Genomic DNA, 25,925 nt, shown 5'->3' with positions numbered 1-25,925 from the left:
ATACATATGTGGGGACAGCAAGCGCAACAGGAGTGTGAAAAGAATAAAACAAATGTGACATGTTACCTTGGTGAATCTGGGTGAAGAGTGTATGGGAGTACTCTGCACTATAATTGCAACTTTTCTGTAAGCTTCGAATTGTTTCAGAATGAAAGTTTTTAAAAATGAGTAAGAAAAACTTGCCATAAGTGCGCCATGTTTACACTTCTGGAGAGAGGCTCTTCATGCTTGCATCAGGTTCTGACTGTGAACACTCCTCAAAAAAGGGTCAAGACACATGAATAGAAGTGATAAGAAGGGAAAGAAAAATTATGAAAAAAAACTGATACACCTTCTTCCCATTACTTATATTTCTTTTAATTTTTTTTTTTTTTTTTTTTTTTTGAGACAGGGTGTCATTCTGTTGCTGAGGCTGGAGTGCAGTGGCACAATCATGGCTCACTGCAGCCCTGACCTCTCCAGGCTCAACCTTCCACCTCAGCCTCCCAGGTAGCTGTAACTGCAGGTGTGCACTACCACACCCAGCCAATTTTTCTGCATTTTCTTGTAGAGACAGGATTTCACCCAGGCTGGTCTTGAATTCCTGGGCTCAAGTGACCCAGCTGCCTCAGCCTCCCAAAGTGTTAGGATGACAGGTGTGAGCCACTGAACCCAGTTTAATTTAAAAACAAAAAAATTTTATTTGATAAGAGGTCTTGTTATGTTGTCCAGGTGGTCTCAAACTCCTGGCCTCAAGCAATCCTCCCAAAGTGCTGGGATTATAGGTGTGTGCCATCATGCCCAGCCATATTTCTATATTTAGTCATATTCTCTGACTCTTATAAATGGGAATTAAACTCAAATAGCAAAGATAAAGATCTGAAGCAATGATGTTAGTCTGAATATCAGGGTTTTAAAAAAAGGTTTTAATTAAAGCAGTAAAACTTAAATATTGTAAAAATAATAGCTTTTGCCACATTAGCAATAAATGCTGTTCTTTCTTTAGTCTTTATTGATAGAACCATGGGCTTGCTCTATCACTCAGGCTGTGCAGTGGCACAATTGCGACTCACTGCAGCCTCAAACTCCTGGGCTCAAGCAATCCTCCCGCCTCAGCCTTCCAAGTAGCTGGGACTACAGGTTCATGACACCACTCCTGGCTAACTTCAGTCTTTAAAACTCAATAGTTGACCCAAAACAAATTTCTCATTCATTTTATATCATTTATTCATTCATTCTGAAATATTTCATCAATTTTGAACCAAACACTGCTCACTGCTGGGGGGAGGAAACTGCAAGTAATCATTAATTGACTCTTCTCACTGACCACAAAATTAAAATATATTTATTACACTGGAAAGTGAAGTTTCTTCATTGTGGCTAGATCAAAGAATATGATTATAGGTGAGAAATGTGTAAAGAGTACAACAAAAAAATCAATTTAAAATGACTATTTAGGGTGGGCGCAGTGGCTCACACCTGTAATCCCAGCACTTCGGGAGGCTGAGGTGGGCGGATCACTCGAGGTCAGCAGTTCAAGACCAGCCTGGCCAACATGGTAAAACCCTGCCTCTACTAAAAATACAAAAATTAGCCAGGTATGGTGGTACACTCATGTAATCCCAGCTACTCAGGAGGCTCCTTCAGAAGACAGAAGGAGCATTGCTTGAACCTGGGAGGCGGAGGTTGCAGTGAGCCAAGATGGTGCCACTGCACTTCAGCCTGGGCAACAGACACAGCGAGACTCCATCTCAGAAAAAAAAAAAAAAAAAAAAAGATTTTTAAAATGTCACATGTAATTTCTCAAGAAAATTAACTGCAACTCAGGTTTATTTTCACATTTTTTAATTTTATGTACATTTCACATATCATAAATACACACAATACAAAAAGCTATACAAAAACCCTACTAATTCAACATTTAAAAAAGGGAGAGGGAGATACTGCATTTGATTTCTGACACTTTTCTGTTTAAATAATACTTAAATTCAGTTTTCAAGAAGACAACAAATTGAAAATCATTAATTTTTCAGAGGGCTTTGTGTTCACATAAATTCATCATTCAGGCTGGGCATGGTGGCTCACACCTGTAATCCCAGCAAGTTGGGAGGCTGAGGCAGGTGGATCACCTGAGGTCAGGAGTTCGAGACCAGCCTGGCCAACATGGCAAAACCCCATCTCTAAATAAAAACAAAACAAAACATAAATAAATTCATCATTCAAGTATATTTTTATTGAAGCAATAAACCACTTCACTGGCTGTAGAGTCAAACTGGGTAAGCCTCAATATTGAGCAAAAGTAGAGAACTCTTGCTTTCCTCAGCCTAGAATCAGCTTCTAACACACGAAATGCAGAGCACAACAGTGATTTTTAAGCTGGCATTATTAAGACAATAGTATAGGGCTGACAATGCACAGCACACCCTATATTGTTTGCCTATAGACTCTTGTTAAAAATATCATACTAAAAATAATAATTAGAAATTTTATTTTTCCTAATTTTTTATTCAATTTAAAAAATAATACATCTTTTTCATTGTGCTTGGCAACTGGACATGACATAATTTAAACACACAATGGAGAAAATATATACATAACTGCTAAAGGATTTTGACATTGTTTAAATTAATTATTTTATTATTTTGGTTCAACAGTTATCAATCACAGCAAATATAAATAACAAAATAATATCATTCACCATACGATCATGTTTTTAAAAAGTGAATTGAGGCACAAAAACATTACGTGACTTGCCCAAGGTCATGAAGCGAATGAGGGGCAGACAACAGCATGTTTTTTCTAACTTAAACAACTATACTAACCCCTAGCTTATACCATCTTTCAAAATCAGCTCAGGGTGACAGATACAGAAATTTAACGCATTATCCAGGAATGTTTGTTTAACCTAAACTGCTGCTATTAATAAACTTAAGAATCTATATGTTTAGCATACATTGTTAGGAATTTACAAATAAGACATCTTTTTCTGAATTACTAGGTGTGTAATTTGTTAGTATTTGACACAATTGCAAAAACAAAATTGACTATTTTAAAGAAACGAATTCTGTGAAAGATGCTTATTAACATCATTTTTTAAAAAAATACTAATTATAGGACCTACAAAATTCAGAAGACAGTACCTTAGATACAAACATTTAATATAAATGTACTAAATCATCTTCTAGTTGACCCTTTGTTATCAATGAAAACGTTCTAACAAAGCACTCATAATGTTTCCTGGTATTCTTTGGTGCTTATCAATCAAAGCTTGAACAGCATTCTTCGTCTATTAAGAAAACAAAAGAAAAGCTATTGTTAGTAGATCTTAATATAGATTGATTTATCTCCCATTACCCCTCAGAATTAATGATTTCCTTCTCAGTATACCTGAAGCTTATATATTTCTCTTTTTTATAGAGATGGGGTTTCACTATGTTTCCCAGGCTGTTCTCAAACTCCTGGGGCTCAAGCAATTCTCCCACCTTGGCCTACCAATATGCTGGGATTACAGGCATGGGCCACTGTGCCTGGCTGCAGCATATTTCTTATACTTATTTTATTAAGCCTTCAATTATAGTTGTTGTCCACATGTCTATTTTCTATATCAGACTGTAAGATCCTTAAGATACATCTTAGAATTTCTCCAGCATTAAGCACAGCAACACCTTGCACATGATAAACATTAAAGGGGACTTAAAGAGGAAAAAAAGTAGAAAAATTTCGAGTAGGCAAATGGAAGACTTAGTCCTTTCCAGCTATTAGTAAATTCTAATGTATATTTTCTTTTATCACCATACATACTGAACAATTATATCAAGGTCTCACTGTGTTGCTCAGGCTGGTCTCGAACTCCTGGACTCAAGGGATCCTCCTGCCTTGGCCTCCCAAAGTGCTGGGATTACAGGCATGAGTCATCATGAACTATGTATTTACATACATATATACTTCCTTTTCTAGACTTTAACCTTTAAAGAAAATAAACACTAAGCCAAAGATGTATTATAAAAATACACCCCTTTGGCTGGGCATGGTGGCTCACACCTGTAATCCCAGCACTTTGGGAGGCTGAGGTGGGTGGATCACCTGAGATCAAGAGTTCGAGAGCAGCCTGACCAACATGGTGAAACCCCGTCTCTACTAAAAATACAAAATTAGCAAGTGTGGTGGCACATGCCTGTAATCCCAGCTACTTGGGAGGCTGAGGCAGGAGAATAGCTTGAACACAGGAGGCGGAGGTTGCAGTGAGCCAAGGTCGCGCCATTGCACTCTAGCCTGGGCAACAAGAGTGAAACTCTGTCTCAAAACAAAACAAAACAAAAAACACCCCTCTAAACCACAGTTTTCATACCTGTAAAATGAGAACTACTTCATACAGTTATAAGGATTAAATGAAACTGAAGGGACATTTTCAGGTACTTAATGCAGTGACTGCCACAGAGGTTGTGTTCCGTGATGTGTATTAAGTGTATCTCTAGAATTTTATTTATTCATTCGAAAAATATTAGATGCTTTGGAAATTATAATATTAGTGAAACAAATCTCTAATCTCAAGGAGCTCATAACTTAAAAGGAAGAATCAAGTACAAAGTAAAATGTGAGATCATTGGTGATGCGTTATCATCTGAAGTGTGAAAAGAAAGTGTTCAGAAGTTCAGACCTGAGAGCCCACTGGGTAGGCAGTGAGCAGGGGAGGACACACGAACAGGGTACTGTTTGGTGCGGGTCTCCAGGGACCCATAATATTCCAATAATGGTAAAGGAAGGAGCATGAGAAGAAAAGAGTCCAGGAAAACCACTGTGTAAGGAATGGTGAGTTAGCCAGTTTTACTGGAGTTTCAGGTATTCAAAAGCTGGGTAAGGTAAGGCTTTAAAATTAATTTCAATTAAATCATGAAGGGAGTTAAATACCAAGTAAAAAAGCATAGACTTTGAGTATATAAAGTAAAAAAGTATAGACTTGTACCAAGTAAAAAAGTACAAACTGGTGGGGCGTGCCTGTAATTCCAGCTATTTGGGAGGCTGAGGTACGAGAATCACTTGAATCTGGGAGACGGAAGTTGCACTGAGTCGAGACTGCACCACTGCACTGCAGCCAGGGTTACAGAGTAAGACTGTCTCAAAAAGGAAAGAAAGAAAAGAGGGAAATCCTATCACGTGATACAAACATAGATGAACCTTGAGGACATTATGTTAACTGAAATAAGTCAATGACAAAAAGACAAACACCGTATGATTTCACTCATATGAGGTATCTAAAGTGGTCAGAGTCTTAGAAAAGTAGAATGGTGGTTGCTAGGAGCTGGAGGAAGGGGAAATGGGAAGTTGGTGTTCAACAGGTAGAGTCCGTTTTGCAAGATGAAAAAATTCTAGAGACCTGTTGCTCAATAATGTGAATGTACTTAACAGTACTGAACTGTATGCTTAAAAATGGTTAAGATAGTACATGTACGTGTTTTTACCATAATTTGTTTTACTATGTTTTACCATATTATGTGTTTACCACGTTTTACCATAATGTTTTTACTATAATTTATATTTTAAAATATAAATCAGACTATACATATACCAAAGACTATATAAAAGTCATAATCAAAATATAATCACCCCATTTTATTTTTTGACAGACAGTGTCTCACTCTGTTGCCCAGGCTGGAGTACAGTGGCACAATCATAGTTCATTGTAACCTTGACCTCCTGGCTTCATGATATCCTCCCACCTCAGCCTCCCAAGGTGCCCGGATTACAAGTGTGAGCCACCAAGCATGGCCCATTCATCCCATTTTCTAAGTGATTCAGTTAACATAACATTTATTGCATTTAACAAGAATGGGGTAAAAAAGAAAAAAAGGAGAACATGACATTTGTAGGGTTTTTTTTTTTTTTTTTGTAGTTTTATACTCTCTGAAAGTATAATTACGAGGCAGGCAGGCTTTTCTCCTCTTCATCCTCCTTCATCTCTTTGCAAAAACTAATATTACTGACCATTCCCACTTTTTACTAAAACCTCACCTGCTGACTTCTGTCACACAAATTTACTTGTTCTCTTACCTCTCTAGCAGTTCTCTTTCAGTCAGCTCTGGCACTTCTTCCTTGGCCTTCTCCTTCAGCGCTACATCTCCTGAAGTCTGTTCTCAGCACTTTTCTTTCTTTCTCACCTGCCTTGTAAAGCTCATGGCTTAAGTAACTGTCTCGGTGCAAATGACTGAAATCTCCATCATCAATTCTGACTTTCTCCCAAACTCCAGTCCAATATTTCCAAAAACCTATGCATAGAAATATATTCCTATCCTACAAGTTACCATAAATTCTATCACTGGCCCCCACCCACTAAATGTCTGTAGCACTCCCCTCATGGCCCCAACTCCTGCCTGTAGTGACAATAAGTCTCCAGGGATTAGCAAATGTTCCCTAGGGGATACAATCACCTCTGGTTGAGAACCACTGACCTAGACATGCTTGTAGAATATAAAAATAAATCAATGAGATTCAAAATATAATAATTGAAAATAAAAATCTGTCCTAAAACTAAAAAAGAAAAAGCAATTTACCTTTTCAGCTAATTCTTCCGCTGTTATCTGTGGGTCATACGGAATGGGGTCGCCTAAATAGGTCCGTAACTTCACTGGAAAACCTCCATACATTGGAGCAAATGGATAGCGGAATTTTTCATAAAGCCACCTAAATAACCCTGTTTTAGAGTAAACACAATCATTTTAACTTGTTAAGTATTCTGACCACGTAATTGTAAACTTTCCAATTAATTATGTAGGACTTACAGGAAGGTGGCAAAAAGTATCACTTCTTGGCAATTAATACAATTTTTTTAAAAAAGAAGAGCTTTTCATCAGTTTTAACAAATATATCACACCAATGCAAGATATTAATAATAGGAGAAACTAGGGGGTGGTGAGAAGATTTATGAGAACTCTCTGTACTTTCTATAAACATAAAAATGCCCCCCAAAAAAGTTTATTAATTATTTTTTAAAATGAGCTTTTAAAGTACAGGAATTTAACAAAAATAAGTAAACAATGAATAAATAAAAATAAAAATACAGTAATTTTAAAAGGCAAACAACTTACTATTATTGCAAAACAAAGGCTAAACTGCTACCAAACTACTAGAGGTGAAAAAGTCTAGAGTCTCACAAATAAGTAACTTAGATAAATAAAAGACCCAAAAAAGGAAGAATAAATTTATGTAAATATGAGACTATAATGAAAAATAAACTAGGTAAAGACAAAATAATATTATGAATTAGGAAAAACACATCAAAGCAAATTACTAATACTAATGACCAAATATGAAATTTACCAGGATTAAATAAAAGTGGTAGTAATGTAAAAATAAACTGACAGACTAAATTTTAAAAAACATCTAAAATATCATCAAAGGAATCCAAAACAGGCAGGCCTTATGGAACACACAGTCATGGATTGTACCAAAAGTTGAAAGTATTGCTTACACATCAAAACACAGAATATACCCTATCCTACAGGTCACACACACACACACACACACACACACACACACACAATCACTAGATACTAATTTTTGGAATATTCAACTTTAAAGTAAAAAAAGTAAAAAAAAAAAAAAAAAGCACAGGTAAAATGAATAAACAAAACTTCTGGAATAATTTCTGATTTGCCATTAAATTCTAAATAAATGAGCCAAGAAAAAATTAGAAGAAATAGGCTGGGCACGGTGGCTCACGCCTGTAATCCCAACACTCTGGAAGACCAAGGGGGGGGTGGGGGTGGATCACCTGAGGTCAGAAGTTCGAGACCAGCCTGGCCAACATGGCAAAACCTTGTCTCTGCTAAAAATACAAAAATTAGTTAGGCATGTTGGCACATGCCTGTAGTCCCAGCTACTCTGGAGGCTGAGGTGGGAGAATCAGTGGAGGCTGCAGTGAGCCGAGATCATGCCAGCATACTCCAGCCTGGGCAATAGAGAGAGACTCTGTCTCGGAAAAAAAATAAAAAAAAAAAAAAAGTAAATAAATAAGTAAATAAATAAATCCACAACAAAAGTTAAAGATCTCATCAATCTTCCTTTCCACTTTAAATCTGATAAAAAGGGAAAAAAATAAGACTTAAAAAACAATGCAGTACCAACAAAATAGCAATGTTATACATAAAAGAAACAAGGACAGTTTAAAGCTCTTCAGAAGGGGACTTGTAAGTAGACATGAGCACTAACAATAATAGTGCTAGGATAAAAAGCAAAACAAAACAAATAATGCCAGGAATATGTAATATAATCAATTAAATATAATACACAAACCATAGGATACAATAACAAGCTGAATACTTCAAAATAAGAAACAGGTATTGCAAAGAAAAAGCACACCTAATCATTAACATTGCTATAATTACATTAAAATCTGATTTTTTAAATCTATAAATAAAGGATAGGTAAAAAGAACTTTCCAGTGTAAATGTATTATGGTACAAAATATTTTTTTTTTTTTTTGTGATGGAGTCTCGCTCTGTCGCCCAGGCTGGAATGCAGTGGCACGATCTCGGCTCACTGCAAGCTCCTCCTCCCTGGTTCACACCATTCTCCTGCCTCAGCCTCCTGAGTAGCTGGGACTATAGGTGCCCGCCACCACGCCTAGCTAATTTTGTTTGTATTTTTAGTAGAGACGGGGTTTCACCACGTTAGCCAGGATGGTCTCAATCTCCTGACCTCGTGATCCACCCACCTCGGCCTCCCAAAGTGCTGGGATTACAGGCATGAGCCACCGCTCCCGGCCGGTACAAAATATTTTTAAAAACAAGAAGTGACAAATAAACCAAAGCAAATGCTATTTCCTTAGGTAGTTAATCTTAGTTCAATATCATATTTTCATCCATTTTTAAAGCTGTAACTTCTGGGGTGAGTTAAAAAGATTGTTGGGATAGTTTGTAAATGTATTCTAAACCTTGTCACCATGGTTTAAAACAATAAACTAGCTAATTCACTGTGAAGTTTCTAAAAGCCCATTTGAAGAACTTCAGTGTGTATATGTACTCTCAACAAAAATACAGCATTAAAAACTGTCATTACGTAGAACTAGTTATCATTTGGGCTTTAAACAGAAAAACGTCTAAATAGTATATCTATTTTCTAAAGATAATAATTCAAAAGGTTTCCTTGTAGGGTTCAACAGCCCGAATATTTTAAAAATTACATTGTAATTTAAAACCATACAAATCAGAACTTACTTGTTCCTCCAAGTGATCTAAATCCTTCTCGAATATTTTGTGTAAACATAGGAATAATCGGCTAAAGAAAAGGAGAATTTGAATTAAAAAGTAAATAAATTAATCCATTCAATGTCTCCATTAGAGTAACTAATGCAAACTTTTTTTTTTAAAGAAAGAGAAAAGGCACCTATGGCCATGCCACCCTGAACATGCCCAATCTCGTCTGATCCCAGAAGCTAAGCAGGGTCGGGTCTGGTTAGTACTGGCATGGGAGAAAGAGAAAAGGGGTACAAATTCATTAGCATGGGGGCGAGAGGTGATCACAAAGTGATTATGCAAACTTTTGAGGGCCTGTTTGATATTATGAAAATAAAATATTTTTAAATTAAAAGCACACGATTAGTCTATCAACTAAATTTAACTTGATCATTTGTAAAAATAGAAATTGGAAACACTACCCTCCAGTGGTAAAATATTTCATTGACCAATTTTCCTAACATTCCACACAAAACCTTCAAACTCAAAATAGAGATTACAGTAATCATTAATTTCACTAAATAAAATGAATGTGGTAAACTGAATTGTCTTTAGTGGGCTACTGAATAATAGTACGCTCACTGGAGAAAAGTTGCAAGCAGGGATTCTAAGGGTAATTTTTCGGGGGGAGTTGGGGACAGAGTCTCACTCTGTGGCTCAGGCTGGATTGCAGTGGCGTGATCATGGCTCACTGCAGTCTCAACCTCCCAGGTTCAAGCAATCCTCCTACCTTAGTTTCCCAAAGTGTTAGGATTACAGGCGTGAGCCACTGCACCTGGCTCCAAAGGGAAATTTATGTATATTTAAATGACAAGTTTTGGCAAGATGCTGTCGTGGAATTGGTAAAATTTTTTGTGAGTCTATTAAATCTAAAATATTCAACATCAATGAAAAGTAACTATAAGACTCAACCACACAGACAAAAAGGAAAAGCACATATATTAAAGAATTTGGCCAGGTGCGGTGGCTTGTGCCTGTAATCCCAGCACTTTGGGAGGCCAAGACAGGTGGATCACTTGAGCCCAGGAGTTCGAGACCAGCCTGGGCAACATGGCAAAACCCTGTCTCTACAAAAAAATGTAAAAATTATCCAGTTGTGGTGGTACATGCCTGTAGTCTCAGTTACCTGGGAGGCTGAGGTGGGAGGATTGCTTAAGACCAGGAGGAAGAGGTTGCAGTGAACCAAGATCACACCACTGCACTCCAGTAAGGGCAATAGAGCGAGACACTGTCTCCCAAAAAAAAAAAAAAAAAAAAGAATTCTCCATAATTGTTTGATTTTAGAGAATTTCTGCTAATAAGTTCATGATTTTTATTCTCCAAAAATATCAATGATTCAGTATATTTTTTAATAATGAAAACCTTAAATACATATAAAATAATGAAGTATTGATATGTAAAGAGGTTATGCCACTGTGAATACTAAAGTAGATAAAAAATTGAATGAAACACTTAAAAATATACATAATATACTGAATTAAATGATGTTTCAGAATAGATAAAATTTTGGTTGGGGGAGTATTACATTACTTACAGTCAACCATGAGTAAATGCCTAATATAAAATTACCTGCTTAATAGGTGAGATATTTAAATAAGCTTAAAAGTTATTCCTACTAACCTTTGGAAAGTAAAATACAGTGGACTGAAGGAAAGAGACTACAGGCAAAGCCTTCATAAAACCTACTACTTCACATATAACTAACCAATCATTTGTTATATCTCTCCTCTCGCCAGAAGGAAGACACCTAATATAGTGCAAGGACATTGTTTTGTTCACTGTTGTACAGCATCTAGACTGTGCCTGGAATCCACTAGGTGCTAATAGAAAGTGAGATGGAGGAATTAAACAAAGAGTGAGTAAACAGAGCAAAGAGACAATGCTTCCAAATGAATTAATTTGTATTCTCTGAATACAAAAGTCAGAAATAGACAGCAGCAAACTCAAAATCAGTTAGGAAAAGGGGAGAAGTTAGGTAAAGAAAAGAAGCGCAGTCAGGGACGGGCATGGTGGCTCATGCCTGTAATCCCAGCACTTTGGGAGGCCAAGGCAGGCGGATCACTTGAGGTCAGGAGTTCGAGACCAGCCTGGCCAACATGGTGAACCCCATCTCTACTAAAAATACAAAAATCAGCCAGGCGTGGTGGCCAGCTTCTGTAATCCCACCTACTCGGGAAGCTGAGGCAGGAGAATCACCTGAACCCGGGAGATGGAGGCCGCAATGAGCAGAGATCACGCCATTGCGCTCCAGCCTGGGTGACAGAGCAAGACTCTGTCTCAAAAAAATTAAAAGTAAAAAAGAACAGTCAAATGAAGAAATTAAAATTTGATGGAGTTAACTCATAAAGCCAAAACACAAGAAGATAAAGAAGATAAAATACACTGAATTATTTATACATATAAGTAAATATAGTTTATTTGCTTGTTTTTGTAGAGATGGGGTCTTGCTTTGTTGCTCAGGCTAGTCTTGAACTGGTTTCAAGGGATCCTCCTGCCTCAGCCTCCCAAAGTGCTGGGATTACAGGCATGAGCCTCCATACCTGGCCTTTAATTATTATTATTATTATTATTTTGGTAGCTTCCACAATACTCAGACACTGAATTCTTCAGTAAAAAATTCAGACTGTTATCTGGAAATCACTACTAGTTTTGTAAAATAAAACTAGTTTTGTAAAATAAAATATTAGTATGGCTGAAATCCTAATGTTTTAAATAGTTATAAATTGTCTTTATAGTTGAGAACCTAAAATGTCCAAGAAGAAACAGAAATATTTCAGCTCATGCATATACCATTTGCCACTTCCAACCAGTATGGCTGGATTTATATCTACTGACTGGCATGATCCCAGAATTCTGTATTGATGTATGCATTTAAAGACTTTCCTGTTGAAATATCATTCCTTAAATAGCTACCTCTCTAGAAGCTGGACATTTCTAGGGCCCACTAAATAAAAGAAAGCTTACCCTAGCAGGCTCAGTATTCCTCACTATAGTCTGGGAATATGGTTTCTACACTGGCACGCAAGCTTTCATCCTTAAAGCCACAAGCATTACTTTATCCCAACTTGATCTTGCAATATAATTATTAATTCCTCTTATTTAAGATGGAGTCTTGCTCTGTCGTCCAGGCTGGAGTGCAGTGGCATGATCTAGGCTCACTGTAACCTCCGCCTCCTGGGTTTTTAAGCGACTCTCCTGCCTCAGCCTCCCATGTAGCTGGGATTACAGGCATGCGCCACCACACCCGACTAACTTTTTTGTGTGTTTTTATTAAAGACAGAGTTTGACCATGTTGGCCAGGCTGGTCTGGATCTCCTAACCTCAAGTGATCTGCCCACCTCAGCCTTCATTCCTTCTTTCATGCATACTTTGTACATGAAGGAGTTGCATCAGCAACCTAGAATTCAATTGCTTACATATATAAATGTGTGTCTGTATGTATATATGTGCATGCATGTGTGCAAGGGAGAGAGGGAGGGAGGGGAGGGAGGAAGGGGGGGAGAGGGAGAGGGGGAGAGAGAGAGAGAGAGAGAATATATATGTATAATTTTTTTGTTTTTTGAGGCAGAGCCTTACTGTCGCCCAAGCTGGAACACAATGGTGCGATCTCGGCTCACTGCAACCTCTGCCTCCCAGGCTCCAGTCATCCTCCAACCTCAGCCATCTGAGTAGCTAAGACCATGCCCAGCTAATTTTTGTACTTTTAGCAGAGATGGGGTTTCACCATGTTGCCCAGGCTGGTCTCAAACTCCTGGCCTCAAGGGATCCTCCTGCCTTGGCCTCCGAAAGTGCTAGGATTACAGGCATGAGCCCCCATGTCCAGCTGAGAATGTACATTTTTAAAAACTATTACTGGGGTCTTGACGTCTTAACTCTGTCACTAAAAATGTGGGAGACATTGTACAAGTTACTTACCATGTTTAAGCCTCACTTTCTTATTTCTATTATTTATTCCCAACAAATGGGAATAAATAATAATTATCTCAAAGTTTTTTATGGATAAAGTGAGATAATTCATATAATTTTATTGAAACAAAATATTTTCTTTTATATCTGCTATTTACTTTACAATTAACATAAATGGACTAGTTATCTCCTCAACTTATTTAGACATGAAATTAGCTAAAAGTTCTTACCAAAGTTGTAAGTCTCAAGAATTCACAAACCAGGGTGATTTGTATTATATCAAAAAGTCTGTCACTTTTGAATAAATCTTAATATTTTCTACCAGTATTTCGTGAACTTGCCTTGACAATCAGGCTTTTTCCCCTTTAATTTCTATTACTATGTTACAATTTAAATGTGGTTAATCCTGTAACAATAGCCTTAAATTTTGTTCACAGCTTATAATTTTGTGAGGCCTATTAAGGGAGTTTCCAGAGGGGATACTTGTGCCACTTACAACTATATATATATATACATATACATTACTGAAAGACTTCCCTCACGTATCTGGGAAGCCCCTTCAGTCTTGGACGTCAGCAGACTCACTGTGCCATGTAGTCAGGAATGGCAACAGTACCGGTTGCCTCGAGTTCTGAACTGTGTGCTCTGCTCTACTGCTGCCTTGCTGAATGACCAGATCCCTTCCATCCCTCCATCTCTCTGTGCCTGAGTCTCCTCATCTGCAACATTGGAATAATTATATGCATCACCTCCTTACTGAATAGGAGTATAAGATGAAGTGTTTAAAAGTGCTATGAGATGTTGGGGTGGCACAATATTTATCAAACTTATAAGATTTCTGTTTGTTTTTAAACTTATAAAAAGGTATTTCTTAAACTTTCTAAAGTTTTATATAAAAATCTCAACTAAATTATCTAGATTATTTAAATTAATTATCTGGAAACTCGAGGATTAGAAAGAGTTATTTTCTCTGTATCATTTATCTCTTTCAGGCCTTCTTCCAAGCAATATGTTGCCGAAAATGTAAACTTAAGGATGAGGAATTGGAATCCCATGGCATATTTATGTGATTTTAAATCTATTTTTGTCATCTTTATCTTAAACTTTTGAAAAAACAATTCTTTCAAAATATAAACTTGAAAGCTGAACCATCTTTGATTAGGATTTTAGTTTTTATCATTGTTTTAATATACATTATATTGATTATTGTTAATTTTTGTATAACTGCATATATCCTTTTGTATTCTATATTATTCATATAGTCCAGGTTTTTGTTTTCTATGTCAGTGCTTAAGACTGGGAAATAAGTAAAATGTGCCATAATTCATTTTCTATACAACTAAAAAACTAAGTTACTGACAATATTCTCTAACTGGCCTGGAAAAAGAACAATACTCTATCAAACATAATTTCCTTTTCTAACAACCAGAATTAAAATAAACAGAAAACAAATGAGAAACTTTCCATAGGTAATAGATAAGTGTTTCATAGGCTAAAGTACAATATGGAGACCAAAAGGCTGAGAAATACTTTCCGAAGGCAAAGTAAAAGAACAAAATGACATTCAAATTCTCCAGTCTTTTTTTTTTTTTTTCTGAGACAGAGTCTCACTCTGTCACCCAGGCTGGAGTGCAGTGGTGCGATCTCAGCTCACTGCAACCACTACCTCCTGGGTTCAAGCAATTCTCCTGCCTCAGCCTCCCGAGTAGCTGGGATTACAGGCATGCACCACCATGCCCAGCTAATTTTTGTATTTTTAGTACAGATGGGGTTTCATCATGTTGGCCAGGCTGGTCTCGAACTCCTGACCTCGTGATCCATCCACCTCGGCCTCCCAAAGTGCTGAGATTACAGGCGTGAGCTACCACACTCGGCCTATATACTAATTTTTAAGGTACTGCAGAGAAAGTGTCTAAGTTCTTATACAATTTGGCTCATTACTTAACCATTTATTTTAAATTTGACTAAGCTTTACTTCAATAATGAATTTTATATAACTCACCACTTGTGCATCAATTGCAACCTGAGCGAAGCCTCTGCGATGACCCCATACGATGTTATAAGTCTCATCACTAATTAGGGCTTCTCGAACTCCACCTGGTGAGATAGCTAACAAGTGGCCACTCCTCAGAATTTCAACACATTTTTCTCTTGGTCCATGTAGAGCACAAAACACATCCAGTAATAAACTAAACCCTGTAAGAAACATGAGTATGAAGTTACAACATAAGTATTTCTTGTTTAATTCTTCAAAAGAAAAATCTTCACAAACTACATAGCGTACTATTTATACTTAAATCAGTAAACTTTTTTACTTGTTAAAATCAACAAAAACTCTAAAGGTTAACTTAAGCTTGATATTAAGCTTCTCTGGCTCAAATTCTTAAGTAAAACTCACAACAATCTTGACAAACAGGTATTCTTCTCCCCACTTTACAAATGAGAAAACTTGGGCTTACAGAATAATAGCTTGCTCAAAGTCACACATCTAAGAAGTGGCAGGGCACAGATTCCAGAGATAGGATTCTAATGGGATTCAGAAATGATATCCCATCAGCAATCAGAAATCTAATCTTCCATTAACCCTATAAAAAAGAGAATCACTCAGGAGAATGTGAATCAAACTACGCTTAGCTCTTCCAAAACTGGCAAGACCATGATCAAATCTATTTAAATTAAAAGTTAGATAATGTTAATGCTATAATTAAATTTTTAAAATAGCAAACATCATTAAGAGATTTTAATAAAGTGAGAGTGCTTGACTCAAGAGCAGCTAATTCCAAGTCTTAATATTATACAGCTTTTCAAATTACAACTGTTTAAGGATGAAAGAAATAATCCTGTTAGTAATTAAATATTTTAATCAAATCCCATACTGGAACTTCTGAGGACTGATGTTAGTATACATTACTCCCTGAGAATGGGAAATATAGCGATGCATTTGATGTTAAAAACTACGCAGACTGGTCAGGCATGGTGGCTCACACCTGTAATACCAGCACTTTGGGAGACAGAGGCAGGTAGATCACTTGTGGTCAGGAGTTCAAGACCAGCCTGGCCAATGTGGTGAAACGCTGTCTCTACTAAAAATACAAAAATCAGCCTGGCATGGTGGCACGTGCCTGTAATCCAGCTACTCAGAAGGCTGGGGCAGGAGAACGGCTTCAACTCAGGAGGGGGAGGGTGCAGTGAGCCAAAATCGTGTCACTGCACTGCAGCCTGGGCAACAGAGCAAGACTCTGTCTCAAAGAAAAAAAACAAAAAACACTACGCAGACCAACTAAACTTCTCATTAAAGATCTGAGGCAAGTTTATAAATAGCATTAAGATTAAAATAATTGTCAGACCGGGTGTGGTGGTTCACACCTGTAATCCCAGCACTGGGAAGATGAGCGGGCAGACCACCTGAGGTCAGGAATTTGAGACCAGCCTGGCCAACATGGCAAAACCCCATCTCTACTAAAAATACAAAAATTAGCCGGGCATGGTGGCGCACGCTTGTAATCCCAGCTACTCGGGAGGCCGAGGCAGGGAGAATTGCTTTAACCCGTGAGGCGGAGGTTGCAGTGAGCCAAGATCAAGCCACTGCACTCCAACCTGGGCAACAGAGCAAGACTGTCTCAAAAAAAGTAAAAGAAAAGAAAATAATTGTCACCCCACATTATATTAAATGTTCACTGATTCAACTAGATGCATTCTCATAATGAATGAATGAACAGGGAAGGATTCATACATAATAAGATAAAATATAAAATCTCTTTTTTTTTTTTTGGAAACAGGGCCTTGCTCTATAACCCAGGCTTGAATGCAGGGGCACAATAGTAGCTCACTACGGCCTTGCTCTACTGGGCTCAAGCGATCCTCTCACTCAGCCTCCCAAGTAGTGAGACTCCAGGCACTGTGCCACCATGCCTGGCTGATTCTTTTATTTTTATTTTTAGCAGAAATGAGGTCTTGCTATGTTGCCCAGGCTGGTTTCAACCTTCTGAGCTCCAGCAATCCTACTGCCTCAGCCTCACAAAGTGCTGGAATTACAGGTGTGAGCCATGGCACCCACCCTAAAATCTCTCTTGTGCTGAGAATTATAATGATTTTATTCCTTCAGAAAGCAAAGAAAGACTTAAGGTCTTTAATGATCTTTATGATCATTAAAAAGATCATAAAGAGGGAAATTTTTTGAAAAAGGCAAATGCTAAAAATATTCACATTTTATTATTGCTAAAAACGAAAAAAGTAGAAGCAACCTAATGCTCCATTAGAGAAAAACAGTTAAGTAAATGTTCTAGCCATACACTAAACGTTTTTCTTATAAAACATGGTAAAAATATTAATGCTAACATTAAATCTTAAAAAAAAACCCACAAAACTGTTTGCCTATGTTACTGTAAGTAAAAAAACGAAGTAAAATAAATCAAAATGAAAACATTATGTTAAGATGGTAAGATTATAATGATGTTCTGTTTTTTAGTTTCCAAATCTACTATAGTGATCATGTTAGTTTTTAACAGAAAACATAGCCATAAACAATATGTTTATACACAAATGGCTTTTTAGTGACACATGGATACCCAAAGCATTAACTGTTTATAGGCACTGAAGTAGATCATTACTTAATTCACTGTTTGATTGTGTTTGTCTGGTTGATGTGTCAGCTTTTGCTTTTATACCAGAGAACATACTAACAACTCTCTTGGCTTGTTTCTGGTGATTTAGTGACAGAAGAAAATAAGATTTAATCTCAATGAGTTTACTCAAGAATGATTTTTGAAAAACTCTAAACCATTTGGTTAATTAATCTTTTTTTAAAAAAAAATATAAGGTTGGCTAGACGCAGTGCCTCACGCCTGCAATCTCAGTACTTTGGGAGGCCAAGGCGGGCAGATCACCTGAGGTCAGGAGTTCGAGACCAGCCTGGCCAATATGATGAAACTCCATCTCTACTAAAAGTACAAAAATTAGCCAGGTATGGTGGCAGGTGCCAGTAATCCCACCTACTAGGGAGGCTGAGGCAGGAGAATCACTTGAACCTGAAGGGCGGAGGCTGCAGTGAGTCGCGATCGCACCATTGCACTCCAGCCTGGACAACAAGAGCGAGATTCCTTCTCAAAATAAATAAATATGTATATACACACACACACATACACACATATGGCCAGCTAGGCATGGTGGCTCATGCCTATAATCCTAGCATTTTGGGAAAGCGAGGTGGGTGTATCACCTGAGGTCAGGAGTTCAAGACCAACCTGGACAACATGGTGAAACCCTTCTCTACTAAAAATACAAAAATTAGCCAGGTGTGGTGGCGGGCATCTGCAATCCCAATTACTTGGGAGGCTGAGGTACAAGAATCGGTTGAACTACTTGGGAGGCTGAGGTACGAGAATCAGAGGTTGCAATGAGCCAAGATTATGCCACTGCACTCTAGCCCAGGTGACAGAGCAACACTCTGTCTTGAATATATATATATATATATATATATATATATATATATATATATATATATATACACACACATACATACACACACACACGTGTATATATGTATTTATATATATTTATATTATATATAATACATACATTATATTATATATTTATATTATATATAATACATACATTATATTATATATTTATATTATATATAATACATACATTATATTATATATTTATATTATATATAATACATACATTATATTATATATTTATATTATATATAATACATACATTATATTATATATTTATATTATATATAATACATACATTATATTATATATTTATATTATATATAATACATACATTATATTATATATTTATATTATATATAAAATACATACATTATATAATATATATTTATAGTATATATAAAATATATATATTATGTAATATATATATTTATATTATATATAAAAACATACATTATATATTTATATTGTATATAAAATACATACATTATATAATATATATTTATATTATATATAAAATACATACATTATATAATATATATTTATATTATATATAAAATACATACATTATGTAATATATATTTATATTATATATAAAATACATATATTATGTAATATATATTTATATTATATATAAAATACATATATTATGTAATATATATTTATATTATATATAAAATACATATATTATATATAATATATATATTTATATATTTATATACACACACACACACACACACACATAGCCTTTATAAACAGATTTTTTTAAATGTAGTCTTCACGGCTGGGTGCAGTGGCTCACACTTGTAATCCCAAAACTTTTGAAGGCCACAGTGGGAGGATCACTTGAGGCCAGGAATTTGAGACCAGCCTAGGCAACATAGCAAGACCCCATATCTAAATAAATAAATAAATATAAATAATGTAGTACTCAATCTTATCAGGCAAGTTACACATGATAAGAGACATGATGTATGTACTTTTTAGGGTAGTATAATATTACATGAAGACAAAATATATCTTTTTTTTTTTTTTTTTGAGACGGAGTCTTACTCTGTTGCCCAGGCTGGAGTGTAGTGGCATGATGTCAGCTCACTGTAACCTCTGCCTCCCAGGTTCAAGTGATTCTCTTGCCTCAGCTTCCCGAGTAGCTGAGCCTACAGAAGGCCTATTAGCCACCATACTGGACTAATTTTTGTATTTTTAGTAGAGACGGGGTTTCACCATGTTGGCCAGGCTGGTTTTGAACTCCTGACCTCAGGTGATTTGTCCACCTCGTCCTCCCAAAGTGCTGGGATTATAGGCATGAGCCACTGTGCCCAGCCAAGACAAAATATATCACGACTTTTTTTTTTTTTTTACTAATTTTAATTTGCTATCAAACTGAGAGTTATCAAACTCTAATTATAACAAAATTAAACTCCAAAAATCAGTATTTCATGAAAAAATTCATTATGTGAAAAATCAACTATGCGCTAAATCAAAATATAAATTGGCAAAAATCACAATTTACTTTTTAAAAGTTACAGTTCAAGATACAACTTAAAAAAATAACAATACCTGCTTATAAAGGAAAAAGTTACTAATTGAGAATATTCAGACTTCACCACTACACAATATATGCATATAAGAAAGCTGCACTTATACCCCTTTAATATATAAAAATATATTTTTTAAAAAAGGAAAATTTAAAATTATTTTTTAAAAACATTATATTGTATGCCATAAATACAATTTTCACTTAAAAATAAACAATTTTAAAATGTATAAAATAAAAAAGAAATGAGCTAACACTTTTGGCCACAATGTCTTTATTTTTAGATATATTGCCTAAAAAGGATAATTAGATATTTCCATATTAGAGTTCCAAGAGTGTTACACACACCCTAAAAGGCAAAAAGCTTTTTCAAATGACGTTAGAGAGCTCAGGATAGAGACGACCACATAACTTGGTTTTGTTAATAAAACATTTTTACATTACTATCTACAGTGAAAGTTTACCTGGAATTTTAAAGACAAAGTGATCAGCTACTACTCGGCAAGTTCTGCCTTTGTGTATAAATATTTTAGCCATGAAATAGTAAAAATCTATAGGAATAGCTCCATGATAAAAAATTATAAGTGCTGGTCCATCTTCTGGTATTTTTTCCATTCCATGAACTTCGTAACCTGTTTGAAAGACAAAATGCAAATACTTAAAATATATTCATTAATTCGTTTACACTAAAGGATGGTTGGTAGCTCAGTCTTTGCTCACAAAAGTATACTAGTCTTCCTGGTTCTCTTCCCCTTTCCCCCTTCTTCCCTCTCTTTCCTCTTCTCTTTCTTTCTTGAACAAATCAGTCCTACAACCATTTGGTGGGCCACAGTGAAGCAGACAACCTGTGTGGAGAGGTAGCCTGGAGTGTTGGTGCCAGACACTAAGGAAGGCACTCACACAGGTGGCGCAGAGTGGGGAGTCAGAACCAGAGCAGAGTCATGAGAGCACTGCACAGAAGAGAGCCTATCACAGGTTGGGGGGCTGCTGAGGGGGAAGAGAGGAGGCAAGGATCACGGAAGCTTGGGAGTCAGAGTCTGAGTGAAATGGGGGCATCCACAACCAGCAGCAGCCTGGCAGGAGGGGCCAGAGCCCGAGACAGGTGGCCTGGTGTAGGGCATCACAGCCTGAGCAGCTGGACAGGGCACTGTACAGAGTGGTGGCCTGGCACAAGCAGGGACAGGGCATCCATGAGTTGTAGGGGAAGGCAGCAATGATGGGAGATGGGTTACACACAGGGGGACTGATCAAATGAGTCAACATAGTAAGAATAACGGGAGCCAGGTTTCACTGTTAGAGGAGGGGGTTGAAAACATTAAAAATACTGTACAGTATTACTAGTAAGAGAAACTCTGTAGCCACAAGGGAACATCACTCCCATCCTACTGATGAGAAAAAGCCTGAAGTACAAATCTTTTTTTCTTAAGCATGTCAGAGAACAGAGGTCACAAGGCAACCAGGCGAACTGAACTTCAAAGGGTGATAAACCCCTCTAAGGAAAGACAAAAACTGAGAATGGGAGGAAGAGGCAGATGCCATAAAAGAGGGTAAGAAAAGTGACATATTACAAAATACTTAAAGTCCCGGGGTAGGCTAGTATTGAATGTAGAATCTCTGGAAGCCCCAGATAGTCACTCTCCAACTCTTCTCCACAGACCTCAGTGTGTGCTCACAAGAAAGATTAGGGGTGAAGCTGGAGAGTAAAGAGAGCCCCTGCTAATGGTACAGGGAACAAAACCCCACTCACTTCCTGGAAGTTTATCTCATAGAAGAAAACCTGTCAGGCGCTGGGAAAGGGGCAGGAAACCCCTTCACTCCCTCTAAGAAAAGGGTATATGCAAAAGGCATGTAATGCTGGGAGGGGCAGAACTCCACTCCCCTGCCCCACACACTCCTCCACCCTCACCAGCCCAGTGTCAGGCAAAAGTCCACTATTCTAGAGAAGGGGTAGAAGCAAAATATCTACCACTGGGCAGCGGGGGTGGGTGGCAGGAAACTCTAAGGGGCCCAGAGTCCTTAAGTGACATAAAGCAGATATCTACCACGGGGGCAGTGGCAGCAAACTTGCTTCCATCACAAAACCCCCAACACAGGGAAAAGGGAAAGGAACACAGAAAGCCTCACCCCTAAGCCCCAGGAATACAGAGCCCCATAAGATTTTAGCTAAACCTGAAAACTGAGGAGCGCTATACCCCAGCCCCAGGGGGAATGAGGGCGGGGGCATGAACAAGGGGTGTGAGGAGTCCCCAAGTACCCCCATGTGGAGTTATAAGCAAAGGTGACCTTTTCCTGGGGTCGCAGGAGGGGCATGAAGAGACTCCTCCTGTGGCAAAGGAATACAGGACTGAAGGTGGAGCAGAAACAACCAAAAAATCCCTCTACTTCAGGCCCTACACTATGCACAAGATAACAGTAGGAGTCTGAAGTCTGTGCTGAACTGAAGGTAGCTGTAGCGCAGCAATAAAAGCCAAATCCAGTTCACTGAGAGGATTGAATCCACCTCCAACCAACCACCAATGGCCTGACAGATTCTTAGTCATAAATCCTATTTATGAGCCAATTCTCAGTCATAAATACTATTTACCTCAGTTGTCACTGTTCTTTTACAATGGCCAGAATTCAATAAAAAAATATGACATAAAATAGCAAGAAAAAAAACCCACTGTCAAGAGCTAAAACAATTAACACACCCAAATGTTGAAACTATCAGATGGAAACTATAAAATAATTATGATTAAGTTAAAGGGGAATGCAGTGGCTCACGCCTGTAATCCCAACACTTTGGGAGACTGAGATGGTAGGACTTTTGAGCCCAAGAGTTAGAGATCAGCCTGGGCAACATGGCAAGACCCACCTCTGCAAAAATGTAAAAAAATTAATTGGGCATGGTGGCATGTGCCTGTAGTCTCAGTTACTTGGGAGGCTGAGGTGGGAAGATTGCTTGAGCCCAGAAGTTGAAAGCTGTAGTGAGCTATGATCATGCCACTGCACTCCAGGCTGGGTGACAGTGCGAGACCCTGACTCTAAAAATAAAAATAAATAAACAAACGTAAAGGATCTAGTGGAAAAGGTGGATACATGCACAATCAGATTAGGAATTTCAGCAGAAAGATGGAAACTATAAAAAAATAGAGTCAAATAGAAAGGCTGTAAACTTAAATGAGCTCTAAAGATTTGATATCAGTAACATAACAATGTTAATTTTCCAATTTTAATGGGTTTACTGAGGTTAAGTATGAGAACATCCTTATTTGCAGAAGCCATCAAGTAAGTTACAACTTCCCTGAGATAACATGACCTACAGTAAATTTAAAAATGAGTCATAAAATAATTCATCAATAAAAGCAAAAAAAGTAGGCCAGGTGTGATGGCTCAAGCCTGTAATGCCAGTTCTTTGGCAGGCCAAGGCAGGAGGATTGCTTGAGGCTAGGAGTTCAAGATCAGCCTGGGCAAATCAGTGAAATCCCTGTCTCTACAAAAAAAAAAAAAAAAATTAAGTAAATACAGTCCGGGCACAGTGGCTCGTGCCTATAATACCAGCACTTTGGGAGGGTGAGGCGGGAGGATCACCTGAGGTCAGGAGTTCGAGACCAGCCTGGCCAACATGGTGAAACCCCGTCTCTACTAAAAATACAAAAATTAGCCAGGTGTGGTGGCATGTGCCTGTAGTCCCAGCTACTCGGGCGGCTGAGGCAAGAGAATCGCTTGAACTTGGGAGGCGGAGGTTGCAGTGAACTGAGCTCACACCACTGCACTCCAGCCTGGGACACAAGAGTGAGACTCTGTCTCAAAAATAAATAAATAAATATAAATAAAAATAAAAAACACATTTTTAAAACAGGAAAAATTATTAGTGACTCAATGTAAAATAAAATACCATTTACAGTTATATATACACAGGTATCATAATGCTGTAAACTTTAAGTTCATTCACAAACATAAGACTTCATTTTTATGTGTTTAAAGAATTCTTTAGAAATTTCCTCATTCTATTCATGAAAAAAACAAAAATGATTTTGTACAATCTTATTACATGTGGGGGAAAAACTTTAATCATAGATTTGAACTAGACTACAAGAAAATCTCTGTCCTGTAGTAGAAGCGAGATCAGAGGCTCATGCCATCCCTGCCCCTTCCTTCCACACTGCAAGCCCTATTTTATGTCTCTGTAAACAGAAGAAAGGGTTTCAGTAGTGGGAGTAAATGACAGGATGAAAGGTGGTGGACCTGGAGAGGGGATGACATCTGGAAGGTTCCTGCTAACACAGCCTCAGTTCCAGGCTTGCTGTTTTTTCTCCTCCCTTAGCTAACATTACCTGCCTGCTGTCCTCTATATGGCTACCAAGGCCAACAAATTTATTTCTTACAGCAATGCTGTGCTGTTGGCAGTTAGTACAGAATAGAAAAGACTTAAGTAAGATCCACCTATGCCTCAGAGGAAAATCACAGAAGTTGGGAAGTCAGGATATTCTAAGGAGTGAATAAAATGGTGATCATGGCACTAGCCATAAGATCCACATTCCCTTCCCATGTCACCACTGTCAGACACACCATTACAGACCACAGCCTCCACGGGTCCTGGCAAAAAGAAAAAAGTGAGCATCCAGAGATCAAGGGCAGAATCAGGCTCAAAGAAAAAGCGTGAAAAAGAAGGAAATCTAGAGTGGTTGTAATAGGAAAGGAAAGTAAGTTCTTAGGGCCATATTCCTCCACATAGAACAGCTGTCTCAAGAAAGGCTGCCACTTGTATGGAAGACAAAAGTAAAGTCCAGAATATGGAAATCTGAAAATATTAGTCTGTTTCTTTCCTTAAGTGTATTCCTGTCTGATCAGCTATGAAATAAACATTCAAAAAATAAAGACTTCAGTCTAAATTTCAGAGCAGAAAATACATTTCTAAAGTAGTTTATAAGGTCTTCACAAAACAGATTAAATTAAGTATGATAACTGTGATTCTAGTATGAAATAAGCTACTCAAATGGACTTCAGAATGTTTTGAAAAATAATTTAATGATATTCCAAGATTTTGTATGTTTCCATATTATATCATTTCTTTCCAATTACATAATTCTAACTCAAGTAATTCAATTTACTTTAAGCTCTACAAAACAGTCACTGAGTTTGAGGATCAACTGTCCCATCAAATACATTTTCTGAGCAATAAAGAAACTCCTTTGAAGGCTTCTATACAGAATATTACCAAGGTTCTCTCTGGTTTTACAGAGTATTTTTTTAAATAATAAACAACTGAACTACTCACATAATACCAAACCACGTGGTTGAAAGCAGAAAAATCCAACTAGTCAAATATTTAAAAAAAATAGTTTACTATAGTGCCAGTAAACCTTAAAACCTAGGGCTATTTAACTGTGTCACTCTTAAAGCAGATGTGATCATACTACTCCCTGCTGAGAAAGTATCAGTGCATTACCACTCTAGTCAAACATTTTCAAGCCCCTTGAGGCCCCAATTGCCTATAAAGTGACATTACATTATTTCATGTATCATATGAACTAACTGTGGCTCCCAGAGTACTTTTCCACCTTTGTGCTTCTGCTCACGTGGTTGCTATTACTTGGAGCACTTCCAGTTCATGTTTCCCTGTCTAGCAGTAGAAATCTTACTGGACTTTAACTCCTCCTCCCTCAAGACTCTACACTCAGTCCGCAAGTTCTGTTTATTTTACCTCCAAGAGCTCTCTCAAATGTATACTCCCAGGTATCTGGGGTTGTAACCTGGCCCTATTCCTAGTATACCTTGGGCAAATAACAACCTCTCTGTGCCTCAGTTTCCTCATGAGTATAATCGGGGTAC

General features: G+C 37.4%; 1 protein-coding gene across 2 annotated transcripts in view; it reads right to left on the bottom strand.

Annotated features, from left to right (window-relative positions):
* Positions 1-1,807: 1,807 nt before the first annotated feature.
* The window catches only part of TMEM68 (transmembrane protein 68), a 38,226-nt gene continuing 14,108 nt past the window's right edge, over positions 1,808-25,925 (bottom strand). For both annotated transcript variants that reach the window (XM_019032709.4, XM_019032710.4), the window contains exons 4-8: positions 20,576-20,743; positions 15,118-15,311; positions 9,192-9,252; positions 6,528-6,667; positions 1,808-3,265 (exon numbers count right to left, since the gene is read on the bottom strand). In XM_019032709.4, the coding sequence (XP_018888254.4) occupies positions 3,179-3,265; positions 6,528-6,667; positions 9,192-9,252; positions 15,118-15,311; positions 20,576-20,743 (650 nt within the window). In that variant the 3' untranslated portion in view covers positions 1,808-3,178. The remainder of the gene's footprint in view (positions 3,266-6,527; positions 6,668-9,191; positions 9,253-15,117; positions 15,312-20,575; positions 20,744-25,925) is intronic.

The sequence above is a fragment of the Gorilla gorilla genome, chromosome 7 (assembly GCF_029281585.2).
Source record: "Gorilla gorilla gorilla isolate KB3781 chromosome 7, NHGRI_mGorGor1-v2.1_pri, whole genome shotgun sequence".
Taxonomy (NCBI): domain Eukaryota; kingdom Metazoa; phylum Chordata; class Mammalia; order Primates; family Hominidae; genus Gorilla; species Gorilla gorilla.
Note: the sequence above shows the minus strand (reverse complement) of the source record. Positions and strands in the feature narration are given on the sequence as shown.